This window comes from Rhineura floridana, chromosome 11 (genome assembly GCF_030035675.1).
Source record: "Rhineura floridana isolate rRhiFlo1 chromosome 11, rRhiFlo1.hap2, whole genome shotgun sequence".
Taxonomy (NCBI): domain Eukaryota; kingdom Metazoa; phylum Chordata; class Lepidosauria; order Squamata; family Rhineuridae; genus Rhineura; species Rhineura floridana.
In genome coordinates, this window is record NC_084490.1 from 68,189,040 (window position 1) to 68,203,902 (window position 14,863).

Below are 14,863 nucleotides of genomic sequence, written 5' to 3' on the forward strand. Positions count from 1 at the left end.
ACCTTAAAAACGCCAAAAAAGCAGAAGCAGCGCAAAATATAGGGAACATGGATATAATTGAAAACTGCTGTAACGCGGAGCGCTGTAAAGCAGGGCCGTATTGTATGTGGTGCATGCTACAAGAATTTATTTGGTTAGAGACCTCCCCCTCTGAACTCTGCTGCCAAACTCATGTTAGCTCTCCCTGTTGGCTTGTTCTCTGAGCTGGCTCGCTTCACCTCTCTAATATGTAATGGGAGGGAATTCCAAAAAGTAGGTGAAAATACACTAAAGGCCTGAGTCCTATGAAATAGACCTCCAGGGCTCTTACTGGCTCCTAATGGGAGGAAGGGTAGGATATAAATCTAATAAATAAATAAGATGGTTTCTGCAGACCCTTTCCTGCAGAGTACAGATGGATATATAAAGGGTGAGATGATATTTTAGGTATCCTGATCCCAAGCCATACACCAGTACACCAGTACCAATTCCTTGAATTTAGCCTGGAAACCAACTGTCAGCCAGTGCAATTTTTGCAACAGTAGCAGCATAATATTACACTGAGCAGTCAAGCTATTGCATTTTGCACTAGCTACAGCTTCTAGATCAACCTCAAGGGAAACCCCAAACAGAGCACATTACATTACAGTAATCCAATCTGGAGGTTACCGGCACATGGATTGCAATGGTTATCCTTGTCCACAGATGGCTGTAGCTATCTCACCAAACAAAGCTGGTAAAAAGCACTCCTAGCCACAAAAGTAATATGCACCTCTAGCAACAGACATGGATCCAGGGGTACCTTCAGACTACAAACCTGCTCCTTCATGGGGAGTACAACCCAATCCAAAGCAGGCAACTGACCAATTATCTGGACTAGGCAACCACCAACCCAAAGGGCCTCCATCTAGCCAGAATTCAGAGTCAGTTTGTTGGCTCTCCCATCCAGGACTTGCATGGCCTCTCCTGATCCAGATGTTACAGAGAAATAGAGCTGGGTATCATCAGCATACTGATGACACCTCACCCCAGATAGCAGACCACTCCCAACAGCTTCATTGGCACTGGGGAACAAGAGGGTACTCTGCGACACTTACAACAAACTATCAGGAAGCAAAAGACAATCACCCAATGCTATTCTCTAAAACAGACCTGGGCATCGGATGAGAACCACTGTAAAACAGTACCTCCAATACCCATTTCACCAAGTCAGTTTAGGAGAACAGCATGACCAATGATATCAAAACCTGCCAAGAGATCAAGTGAGAAAAACAAGGTTGCACTTCCCCTGTCCTCCTGATAATGGTCATCCATCAGGGAGATTCAGTCCCATAACCAGGCCTGTAGGCAAATTCTGTTGGCAAACTCAATTTTGTAACCAAACACAAATCTTTACATATGTCCTGATCGATGGACAAAATCATTCTATATTTCTCATAAAGTCAGTTAATCAAACCCCCAAATCAATTGTTCAAAGAGATGTAATTCTTTAACTCTCTTCAAAATAAGTTGTTTTATTTACCTAATTTATAGACCCAAAATCAATTTATCAGTTAGACTCGAAACCTTAATTAAATTAGTAAAACTCAGCTTTCTACCATATATTCATTAGATCCCATTAATCACATAAAGAAATGATCAATAATTACATTTATTTAATTAATTAAGTTCATTTAGTTTAGGGGCTTCTTAAGAAAAGAAAAGCTCCTTTAAACACTTGGTGTCAATAAGACAATGCTGTCTGTCAAATGGTGTGTGTTTTCATTAAGCAAAACCCTAAACACTGATTTTTTTTTAAAGCTATGGCTCCTATTCTTAGACCAGGATCTCCAACCTTGACTTTGCTCTGTCGCTGAAGATGAGCTTGCTAAAGAGGAGTGATCATGTCTGGCTGTGACTCTCTGGCAATATTTCATCATGTCTGCATTAAATCCCTTGCTGGGTGCTCAGCAAGTTCCTTAAAAATAAGAAAGAAAGAAAAGGTCTGGCTGGAAAGGAAAAACCATTGTTCCCCTCCTCATTTCCTAGAGTGGGGGAGTCCTGTGGAGTGGCTGGCTGGTGAACCATTAGGTATTCCATCAGGGAAGTAGGGCAGTGACTCTCCAACTTCTGTGTCGGCTTTCCCAAGGCCACCAAAGACACAAAATAATGAGTGGTATTCAAAGTTAGTCCTACTCAGAGTAGACACATTCAATTAATGTGACACATAATTATCAGGTTCATTAATTTCAGTGGGTCTACTCTGAATAGGACTTAGCTGAATACAACCCCTTATCTTTATTCTGCATGTAAGTACTTTACATCTTAAATGAGGCAGAACAGAGTCATCATACATTAGTCATACTTCTCTAAATCAAGTAGTGGAAGACATTTTTATGTTTTACTCAAGGTTGAATGAACAAGGATCCCCTTTATCTTGAGGTGTAACTGCCTCAGTTTACCATGGGGCATGGCTTTCTAATATTTCTTTTATATTTCTTGCAGCATGGTAAAACAGGAGGTGTAAGTCCAGATGAGCATTATATATGAGGATTATAATATATGAGGATTATAATAAAAATAAAAATAATGCATATTTAAGTTCCTATACTAATCAGGTTCAAGATAGCTAGAATGAAACAACACTAAGCTTAAGATTCCTAGAGAAGTAGATTTTAGTGCATTTTCATGCTACCATACTGTCTAAGTTGGGGAGGAGAACTCCTAACAACCAGACAACATTTCAGAGCCATCAAGTAGATAAAGTAGTGCTGGTTGAACATTAAGCTGCAGACAAATATCTTGCCCACCAACCTCACTTTGTATAAATAAATGTCAACATGTATCCTTTTTTAAAAAAAACTCATTTGTAGACAGGTGAGAGCCTAAAAAAATCAAGCCATAGCCCCTACCACATGATGAATTTCACTTAAAGTGTATAATTCCAAGGAGATCAAGGAAAATTCAGGAGCCTCCATTATATTTATTTATATTTATTTATTTAAAAACATATATGTACTGGTTAATATTTCAAAAATCTCTATATCCACATGTGATCCCATCTCCCTCACTAAATCTGGTTGATGAAATCAGCCTCTCTCAGCCAGGAAATTTGTCTCAAGTGTAAACACAAGAAGTTCCTATTGATCTGGTAGCAGGCATACTTGACCAAGATTATAAGTATGATAAAAAGGTAAAGGTGTCCCCGCACTTGTAGTGCGAGTCGTTTCCGACTCTTACGGTGACGTCTTGCGACGTTTACTAGGCAGACCGTATATATGGGGTGGGATTGCCAGTTTCTTCCCCAGTCTTTCTTTCCCCCCCAGGATATGCCGGGTAACCATTTTACCGACCACAGATGGATGGAAGGCTGAGTGGACTTCATCCCCTTTTACCGGAGATTCAACTTCCAAAAAAGACTGGAGTTAGGATGGTATTTGGTAGGGGAACCCACGTGCAAACTTTTTTATTTTTTAGTACAGGCTCAACAATTACAGATTTGAACCTATACAACAGAACCTTGCACTCTTTGAAAAGTGAATACTTATAGCCTTTCCAACGATCACCCTCACACTGCCAGGCACACCTTCTGGAACAGAGGCAAAACTGGCTGGAAGCATTTCAAATAAATTACGTAACTAAACTGAGATTCCCATGATTCAAATTCAGATTGGCAGTTCTAAACTTGAGTCAAGCCGATGAGTTTTGGAGGCTTGCAACATTGTTCCAAGTCTTCACCAATGCTAATAGACCAAGACACCAGACAAGCCAACTAGTAAGAAGAATACATTAAAGATGTTTTCAGTTTTTATTCCAAAGAAAATGCTTAGAATCTAGGCAATACACCTGGGTGCCTAAATTTAGATATCCATATGTTCCAATTTTCAAAGATGCCAAACACCTGCATCCTTTGCCTATAGATCAAGAATTTTGCTTGATGTGTTAAAGTAATTATCAAGCCTTTTTTTATTTCCACTTTTCACAGAATGAAATAAGTTTAGACCAACACACTTAAAATGGTGGAACTCCCCAAAAGGTTGGCAGAAAATTCCAGTAGTAGATGCTTCAGCAGCAAAGTTATTCTAACAGGGCAGCAGGACATAGGTAGGGCAGAGTCATATTCAGGACAGGCATGGTACAGTTATGTCAATTCCTATGCTTCATCATTCCTCAGAAATGTCAATGAGGGCAGCATAACCTTATACCAGGTCCATCAAGTCAAAAGGAAGTAGTTTTTTGTTGTGTTTTAAAGCTGCTACCCACCTCCTGCCCTGCACACATTGAAATGACAAAGGATAGGATATGATGTAACACAGCACTCAGTGACAGGTATATTAACCTCACACAGGGAGAATACATGTCAGATTATGAGCTATCAATTTACATGCTCCAAGCAGACTCTTAAACTCTTACAAGCTCCATGCCAACTGTCGGGGATGCTGTAGTTGCATCCTGCATTAAGCAGAGGACAGGACTAGATAACTTCCCCAAGACTCTTCTAACTCTGAGGTTGCATTCAGACATGGAGCTTATTGCAATAGTTTAATAGATTAAAATGGTAGCACTTCCTTTCACACTGCAGCACCTGTTGCAATAAGAAACCATGGCTTTTCAGTCTTTCATACTGCTACAACACACAGCATCTTGTTTTTATCCCTTACCCATTATACTCTGTTCATAGCTGAAGAAAAATAACACAGCAATCATAATGCCAAAATACAATGTAAATAACATACCAGAAGCATATAAAGATCAAATAAGGAACAGGTTTGAGGCTTTAAACTTAGGTGACAGAGAACCAGAAGAACTATGGAATGAAGTCAGAGATGTTCTCCGGGAAGAATGCAAAAAGACAATACTAGTTAAAAAAAGAGAAAGACCTCAATGGATGACTGAAGATACTCTTCAAATGGTTAAAGAGAGAAGGAAAGCAAAAGCAAAAGGAGAAAGAAACACAGTCGGAACCCTAAACGCAACAATACAGCGACTAGTACATAGGGACAAAGAGAACTATTACAATAGTTACTGTATAGAAATAGAAGAGGACAACAAAAAGGAAAGAACAAGAGCCCTGTTCCAAAAGATTAGAGAAATGAAAGGGAAATTTAAACCAAGAGTAGGGATGTTGAATAATCAACAGGGGAACACACTGACTGACCAAGATGAAATAAAAGGAAGGTGGAAGCAATACACTGAAGAATTCTATAAAAGAGATGCCTGGATGACAGATTCATTCACGGAGGAACGGTATGATGAAGAACCAGAAATTTTAGAATGCGAGGTGAAAGCTGCTCTTAAAATATTTGGAAGAAACAAATCACCAGGAATAGATGGCATACCAATAGAGTTGCTACAAGCTACTGAGACTGAATCTGTCCAAATTTTGACAAAAATCTGTCAAGAAATATGGAAAACTAAACAATGGCTCACAGACTAGAAGCGTTCCATATACATCCCAATTCCAAAGAAAGGGGATCCCAGGGAATGCAGTTATTGTCAAACTATTGCCTTAATATCCCATGCAAGTAAAGTAATGCTCAAGATTCTACAACAAAGGCTCTTACGGAGCGAGAAATGCCAGATGTCCAAGCTGGATTTAGAAAGGGAAGGGGCACCAGAGATCATATCGCAAACATACGCAAGGCATTTCAGAAGAAAATCACCCTGTGCTTTATAGATTACAGCAAAGCCTTTGACTGTGTACTGTAGATCATGAAAAACAATGGAATGCTTTAAAAGAAATGGGGGTGCCACAGCATCTGATTGTCCTGATGCACAACCTATACTCTGGACAAGAGGCTACTGTAAGGACAGCATATGGAGAAACTGATTGTTTCCCTCGGAAAGGGTGTGAAACAGGGGTGTATTTTATCACCCTATTTATTTAATCTATACGCAGAACATATCATATGGAAAGCAGAATTGGACCAAGATGAAGGAGGTGTGAAAATTGGAGGGAGAAATATCAATAAGATATGCAGACGATACCATAGTACTAGCAGAAACCAGTAATGATTTGAAACGAATGCTGATGAAAGTTCAAGAGGAAAGCACAAAAGCAGGACTACAGCTGAACCTCAAAAAGACTAAAGTAATGACAACAGAATTGAACTTGTCAACAGAATGAACTTGTCAAGGATTATCAATACCTCGGTACAGTCATTAACCAATATGATCAAGAAATCAGAAGAAGGCTAGGACTAGGGAGGGCAGCAGTGAGAGAACTAGAAAAGGTCCTCAAATGCAAAGATGTATCACTGAACACTAAAGTCAGGATCTTTCAGACCATGGTATTCCAGATCTCTATCTACAGATGTGAAAGTTGGACAGTGAAAAAAGTGGATAAGAGAAAAATCAACTCATTTGAAATGTGGTGTTGGAGAAGAGCTTTGCGGATACCATGGACCGTAAAAAAGACAAATAATTGGGTGTTAGAACAAATCAAACCAGAACTATCACTAGAAGCTAAAATGATGAAACTGAGGTTATCATACTTTGGACACATAATGAGAAGACATGATTCATTAGAAAAAGAGGAAGGCCAAAGAAGAGATGGATTGATTCCATAAAAGAAGCCACAGACCTGAACTTACAAGTCGTTAACCAAAATGGAGACAATAGTCAAGAAATCAGAAGAAGGCTAGGACTGGGGAGGGCAGCAGCGAGAGAACTAGAAAAGGTCCTCAAATGCAAAGATATATCACTGACCACCAAAGTCAGGATCATTCAGACCATGGTATTTCCGATCTCTATGTATGGATGTGAAAGTTGGACAGTGAAAAAAGCAGGTAAGAGAAAAATCAACTCATTTGAAATGTGATGTTGGAGGAGAGCTTTGTGCATACCATGTGTGTGTGTGTACTGCCTTCAGCCCAAATAATAGAAAGAAGACATGTGCTGTGCTGATCTTGTTTTAGCAGGGAGGAAGCAACATTATTAAGACAGTTGATATAGTTCAGATGGTCACTTTAAATATGTCTGATTTACTTTGCAATTTTAGTGAAGTTTCCTATAGGAAATCATTTTCTTTTGCCTTTATTTCTATGAATATGTGAAGTACAGCAACATTTTGCAAAATTTACACTAAAAAAACCCCAAACATAATTGTGGAATAATGCCACTGACTTCTGCAAAATACTCTCCAGTGGACCTCAGAAGTGTCTCAATTTGCACAAGATAAAACAGTGGGAGGTGAAATATATTCTAGCAAAATGCTAGGTCTGCTCTATGTTTTTAATTGACCATGCCAACCTTGCCTTAAATAAAGTAGTTTAAACATAGCAGGCTGAAAACATGCATCCTCTTTTTTCCAACAGCTAGAGTCATTGCTGAAGTAGCAACATATTGGAATCAGTCTGATTTTACATCAAACTGCAGTTTCAGATTCAACTGTTAATGCACCCAAAATAGAAATAGAACATAACCTCCAATTTGAAACACAAAAAATGCTGTCTTCACCAGCATATGACACTGACCAATAAAAAGCCTTTGAAATTAATAAAAATAAATTTGACACAGATTTCTAGAATGAATAATGAGGGAAATAAAATTTTCTAGATTAGGTTCTCTATAGAACATTAGTAACACAGGAAAGAAGCAAAGTAAGAACACCAACAAATATACAAAAATATAATTCTCCATTTTTGGAGATGGCAGGTGTTGCCACCACTCCCCATATGCTCAGAGGCACATGTTACCAAATTCTTCCAAGCTACACAGCAAGCGGATTGGACTGTGAAAGACCATCCCAAATGGTGGTTGCATTTTGACCAATTTGTAGGGCAGTACAATATCTCTTGAGAGGACTTCAGGTCTCCTGCTCCCCTGGTGCATTCAGTATAGCTGCCCAATTTCCTTGATTTTTAAAGTTTGATAGAAATATCTGTTGGCTATAGGTACAATCATTTGCATGCTTATAGAGTTCAATGGTATTTACTTCCGTGCAATCATGATTAAGATAGGTAAAACTGACCATGGGGAGGAGGAAGGGGAGGAGGAGGAGGAGGGGGAAGGAGGGGATTGGAAGGGGGGGAGGAGGGAGAGGGAGGGGCAAAGGACGGGGGAGGGAAGGGGCAAGAGTGAGGGGATAGGAGGGAGGAGAAGGGAGGATGGGTTTCGTCATTTGCATACTTTTTGAGTTCAATGGGATTTATCTCTGGGCAATCATGTTTGAAAATAGAAATGGACTGCCTTCAAGCCTTCCTCTGAGGCTGAGAGGCAGTGACTGGCCCAAGGTCACCCATTGAGCTTCATGGCTGTGTGGAGATTCAAACCCTGGTCTCCCAGGTCATAGTCCAACACTGACCTGGGGGAGGGGCAGGGAGGGGAGAGGGGAGGAGATTGGGTGGGTGGGCACTGGGCAGAAGGGAAGCCCCTTTCCTTTCCAAAAGGAAAACACTGTGAACGGTATCATTGCTTTTCAGCGTTTCCCCCACTTTTTTATTCTACAGAAGGCACATGTAGCTGGGCCTGGCAACCAAGAGGTCTTCTGTATCTTTAAAAGTTGTGCAGGGGGAAGGGAGAATTCCACCTTGTGGTTTTTCCCATCACAATGTTGCAGGAACACCTGCACTTGGCTGACTTTCTCTTCTCCTAAAGATACAGGATCAGTCTCAGGCCCTGAACCTGGCAACCCTACCTCCCACCCAAATTTAAAACAAAGCTGTCCCTGGCCACATCCACACCAGGCCTCTATTACACTTTGGACAATCATTATTTATTTATTTATTGTGTTTATATACCGCCTCATAGCCGAAGCTCTCTGGGCGGTTTACAATAACTAAAAACATTAATAACAAATATACAAATTTAAATACACATCTTTTAAAAACAATTTAAAACAATTTATCATGGCTTCTCTCAAAGCCATGGTTCAAAGCCAATCATGGCTTCTCTCAAAGAATCCTGGGAAGTGTAGTTAGTGAAGGGTGCTGAGAGTTGCTAGGAGACGCCCTGTTCCTCTCACAGACCTTCAATCAGAGCGGCTGACTGTTAAACCATTCTCTCAGGGGAATAGGAGTCTCCTCTCAGCACCCTTCACAAAGTACACTTCCCAGGATTCTTTGAGGGAAGCCATGACTGTCTCAAGCAAGGCCGTGGAGTTGGAGTCATGGAGTCGGAAGCAATTTTGGGTGGAGTCAGAGTCAGAGTTGGAGTCGGTAGAAATGTAGTGACTCCAACTCTGGCTTCAAAATAAAAACTTTCATAGGAATTTAGGAAAGTTTTCTTGTTCAGAAATTTTAATCAAATAAATATATTTTATGTTCTATCAATCTAGCCTGATGATTCACGTGGTGGTGATGAAATGCCTTGTGCTACCATTTTACAACAGTAAATTTGTTATTACTAGTTAATATACATTTGCCATTTATGAAGGAGTCGGAGTCGGACAGGAGAAAAATAGAGGAGTCAGAGTCAAAGGTTTGGCATACCGACTCCACAGCCCTGGTCTCAAGTGTAATCAAGTCTGGTGTGGGTGTGGCCCCCTGATTAGCCAAGCCCAGCAGCTATGAGGCTTTTAGAACACTGACAGTTGGTTCTTACTGAGCATGCCCCGTGTTATCATTGACTTCAAGCCAAAATTTCTTAAATTAATTAAAAATCAGCCAGGCAGTTTTTTAACTTTTAAACTGCAGAAGATGAAGGTCAGAGGTATGGGGCAAGGTCAGTATTAGCATTACAGGTACTCTGTGAACATGGCTGATTTTTAATGAATTTCAACATATTATGAGAACTCTCAGAGAAAAAAGTCCAAAAGGGCTCTGGGGTTTTTTTCTCTCTTTTTAGACTTTGAACTCTCTATTCTCTCTGACTGTTTTGTGTATCGCCATGAAAATTGAGAGGGTTATTAAGCAAGCGTTTCTGAGTTCAGGACTATAAGTTTTGTAAAGTTTTGTTTTGAAATGACCTTATGGGAAGCATCAGAATGGCATGGGGGTATTTTCAATTTAACATTGCGGAATGTGAAAAATCCACACTGGCTATATAGTATACAGCCACTCTCGTGGCTGTATAATTATCATTGAAAACCCAGGTTATAACTTACAGTTTTTATTCAAATAACCTTGTTATAACAAACACAGAACAATAGTACTATTGCTAGCAATGTCAGGATGAGAGACTGACCTGTAAGTCTTTCCAAGGCATCAAATCCATGCTTTAGTGCAATAATATCAAGGAAAGAAATGGTTCCATCCTCAAACCTACAGGGATTTAGAAAAAGATTTCACATTGCAGTCAACTTTTTGTTACTAAACATATACACACTAATACCTACAATAACACACAGAGAAGTGCTCCTCACAATAGCTACAGGTGCACAGTTTCAACTCCAGGTATGTTTGGAGGTGGGGGGAGATTTCAGCAGGAGAAAAGATGAAGGGCCTTATATCTTGGATATATTCAAGATTAAATTTCAGAAAAGGGGAGGGGAGGAAAGCAGTGTATTTTAAAAGCATTTGTTTGGTTAACTGTTATATCCCACTGACAAACATATTTGGGACCCCCTGAGGAATACTCACATGAGATCTGAAAAACAGCCATCCTCTCCAAAGAGTATCCTTGAGTTTTTTTCTGAAGTCTCTAAGTCAACTGCCTCACTCTAGTTTATTTGAATATTATTTGAAATGTCATAATGGTTGCCCCTGACAACAACTAGTCCAGAACTCTGGTTCTTCATAGGTTAACCTGCACTGTGGTGCTAGAGTATTACCTAGTTTGTCAGACTTTTCATGTATTTGATGGGCCATAGCCAAATATGTATGACAACAGAACAGGATATCACTTGTACATTATATAAAAACTTCTAAAATTTTAGTTCTAAAATTTTTTATTATCACAGCTGAAGTCAGACACACAAAGATTCCTCATAGCTTTCAAACTAACTCAGTCTTCCACCCTGCAGCCTAAGAAAGATAAATGGACCCATTGTCTCCTTCAAGGTACCATGTTTCTACTGCCTTCATCTTGTATCCTACAGCTTTTCCTCTTTGCTGACCTCTCCTCTTTCCATATCTTTCCTCTCCAGTCAACTGAGCTCTCCCTACAACTCATCTTTATAAGTGATGAAAGCAACAGGGAAAGATGGGAGACAAGAGGAAATGAATGAGATAGAGGCCTAGTTCTCACTGACGTGGTGAATCTTTCTCAATTTAAAAAAAATCCCTCTATCCCAAACCTTAACATCAGGGAGAGGGATTTTAGTCTCAGCATTCTCTCAGACATATTAGCTTGTTAGATTAAGGGAATTTGTTGTATGCAAGGGGGAGGGGAGAGGGAGGGCTTGACTGGAGTTCCACTCAAGCCAAAGCCCAGCAGGGAGAAGGCACCAGGGAGGAACTCAAGGGACTGGCAGGCCACAGGGTTAAGCATCAAACTACACCTAACCAGTGCCTCACCAAGGAACTGCCAGATTGTATTCAGTGGGGAAAGAGTGGGATGTGACACCCTATCTCTAACCAACAACAGTGAATTGAACAATCCAGCGGTTACGGCTATTTGTGCGAAAGAAAACAAGGGCTGGGGGCATGAACATGGGGCCTTTTGATGTACCCCTGCCCATGGAAGCCCAACAGCCTGCTAGATAGGAACCAATAGCTAAGAGAGAGAACTCTGGGTTATATACACTGCACATATTCATATGGCCTCAACCTGGAGGACAGTACCAACATCAGCAAATGAAACCCTTCTGAACATTACATCCTCAAAACTCTATAACTACCACCTTAGCAATAGCATCCTTTCATTTTCACCAGAGCAACTGAAAAAGGCAGAAGCTGGAACATTTTGCAACAGAAATTAAATCTCTGTTTTGTTAATCACAGTATCATATCATTTCAGTGATTCACAGAATCCGAAAGGGATCCAGAACAAGCTTGTGTGAAGTGCTGTTTGATGAGAAATACACACACTCAAGCGATGAGGAAAATATACATAGCTGAACAGATAGGAGTGGTAAGTTAAATTATTTTGTTAACTAGAATATTAACCATTATTCTCAATGGTTTCTAAAGTATGCACGGGTGAATATTTTCCTGTGTCTTATTGCATAAGTATATGATAACTTTTCTCAATTTTTCCAATAAAGAAGTTATCTGCTTTTTAAACTTACTGTTACAGTCATCTTTACTACATGGGCCAGCTCCCATATTTTTATAATCCGCTCATCCGATTTGAGAACAAATGATTTTTCAGTTATAACAGATGGTTAAACATGCAGATGTTAACAAGTATATTACTAGCTCTGTGACCACTGATAAAACTGTATCTTTAAAATATTAAAATGGGATTACTAGTGGGTCTATTGGCAATTCATACCTTGTTATCAATTTCATTTCATTTCATTTATAATAGAATTCCAAAATATTTGTATTTTGGGACATGGTCAGAAAATATGTAACGTATCAGCACTGGTTGCTTTGCATCTCCAACAAAGATTAACTGCATTATTATATATGTGGCTAAGCACACAGATGTTAAGTACAACTGAAATAATAGTTCATCAAAACTTTATTTTAAGCTTATAACAAAGTCTGCTGTGGGTAAAGTCATATTGATTCCCAGACTTTGTCTCCTTTCCTTATCCCAGTTATTTTGATAGGAAAGTCTTGATGTATCTGTTCTCTTAAGTATCTTACATATTTTATTTAAAAGTAGTTGCTTCTGATCCTTTGTCATTCATTTTTTTCAAATTCTGTTACATGTCATTGAAGATCATATTTCCTCAACAAACAAATAATTATATGTCTAGCCAGGAACTACTGAAATACAGGAATGCATTGTTGTCCGATTACATTACATATCTCTATATAAGATTCGAGAAAGACATTATTCATTATTTTCCTTATTTCCATTAAACCTAAGTTCCATTACTGTAAATCCTTAATCATGTATAATCACTCAGTTTCTAACTGTAATGTATGGCTGAGAGTTGTGACAATCCCGGACTTAAAAAAAGATGTACTTATTCCATACATTATATAAGGTTTTAGTACATGGATTTGGGTTATTTACTTCTGTTTCTAACCTACTGCAATGCCATTGTTAGGTTCTGTTGATATGTTATGTTGCTGTATTGCTAAAGCTTTAGCTGAGTTAAACCAGGACTTTAAGTGGGTCAGCATGGCTGCTTCACATTATTTCTTTACCCAAGGTCTTAATAAAGCTTTTGATGCCACTCTGGGTATTTTCCCCCAGCCCTTACAAAGTTTATTTAAAGAATTGCTAGCTAACCATAATCTGTGAAGGAATATGCAGAAGGATGCTCATAAATAAAAATATTTATGTATAGAACTGTCATTTTTAATACTACAAATTTTCCCATCCAAAAAATCTTAAATCCATCTTGAATCTTAAATGGGTTATGGGAAGGCAATCCAAAATGACTCCATGTATGTATCACCCTAAATTGGGATGTCTTCCATTTTACAGATGAGGTTCAGGTGTTCAAACAGAATCAGCACGCCTGGCAATCTTGTACTGTACCATTTTTCTCCCTCAGGAACTTTTTGAGAAATCTCTCCTTCAACACGCCCTCACAAGGGAGAGCTCAACCAGGGTACAAATGTCCTTTCTTAGAGGGGCTTCATTTGAAATGGTTACCTTAATCCCTTCTGTAATATTTGAACAAGGTCTTACTGGGGGCTAGGTAAATAGCATTAATTAAAACTCAGATAGTTAATATACTAATCTCTCTAGACAGACAAACCCCAGGTTAAAAGAGTCCATAATAAACCTTAAATACATTGGTAGGTTTAAAGGAAGATAATTAGAACAGACTGTCAAAATACTTCAATTAAGCCTCCTACATTAATTATTGGACAGACCAATCCCTAAGCTAGTCTACTTAACATGAGCCCACTAAAATACAAGATTAGCTGGGGGTTGGAGGAAGAGAGAAAAAGGAAATGATCACTGATGCCAGAATGAGAGGTTCTTCTGTCTATATTTGTTCCCAATTTTACAGTATTTATCTATCAGCATCTGGCCCTTGATACAAACGACAAGTTGGTATACTTCGCATCAACTTGTAATTCAGCACATGCTCCAAAAAAAACCCATATGTAATTTTGCAGCAGAGACATCCTGCACAAACAAGAAGACATAGGGTTGTATTCAGTGAAATCCTACTCAGAACAGAGCTATTGAAATTAATGAACCAAAATTAGTCATGTCCATTAACTTCAATGGGTTTACTCTGAGTACGACTAGCATTGAATAACACCCTTGGTACACAGTCTGCTGGCTGTGAGGCTTTAGGAACTGACCAAAGGCTGCTCCAACAACAGATTCAGATTGATGACATCAGCATTACATTTATGCTGGCAAATGGGGTGGGGATGTGAGCAGGAAATAAAAAAATTAATCCTTTATACCTTCAATTTTCAACCACCCCTCAACCATAATGACAGCACAACTTTACACCAGGTCTGGTACTGCTGTAAGGAATTTCTCTCCCATTGACTTCAATAGGATGGGAAAACAGAAAACAAAATAGCTGCCCTATTGCAACCTCCTGCCACACCAACACTGGAATGACAGAGCATAGATAGGATGTGGTATAACCCTTATTTATTTATTTATCTATTTATTTATTTATTCTATTTATATCCGCCCTTCCTCCCAGCAGGAGCCCAAGGCAGCAAACAAAAGCACTAAAAACACTTTACATACAACATCATAAAGACATTAAAATACATTAAAACAAAACAACTTTAAAAACATTTTTTAAAAAGCTTTGAAGACTTTTTTTTAAAAAAAGGTTAAACACATATTGTTTAAAAAAATGTTTTAAAGGCATACAGTAGGGCCCCGCTTCCCGGAGCTTCGCTTCCCAGTGTTCCACTAATGCGGCGGCTTTCATTCCCCATTTTAAAGCTGCTTTTGCGGCATTTTGCAGCATTTTCGT

At 39.1% G+C, this 14,863-nt stretch overlaps 1 protein-coding gene across 4 annotated transcripts in view; it reads right to left on the reverse strand.

Moving 5' to 3' along the window:
• Positions 1-14,863, reverse strand: part of MOCOS (molybdenum cofactor sulfurase) — a 232,946-nt gene that overhangs the window by 137,198 nt on the left and 80,885 nt on the right. For all 4 annotated transcript variants that reach the window (XM_061589658.1, XM_061589656.1, XM_061589657.1 and 1 more), the window contains exon 5: positions 10,084-10,160. In XM_061589658.1, coding sequence (XP_061445642.1) covers positions 10,084-10,160 — 77 coding nt within the window. The remainder of the gene's footprint in view (positions 1-10,083; positions 10,161-14,863) is intronic.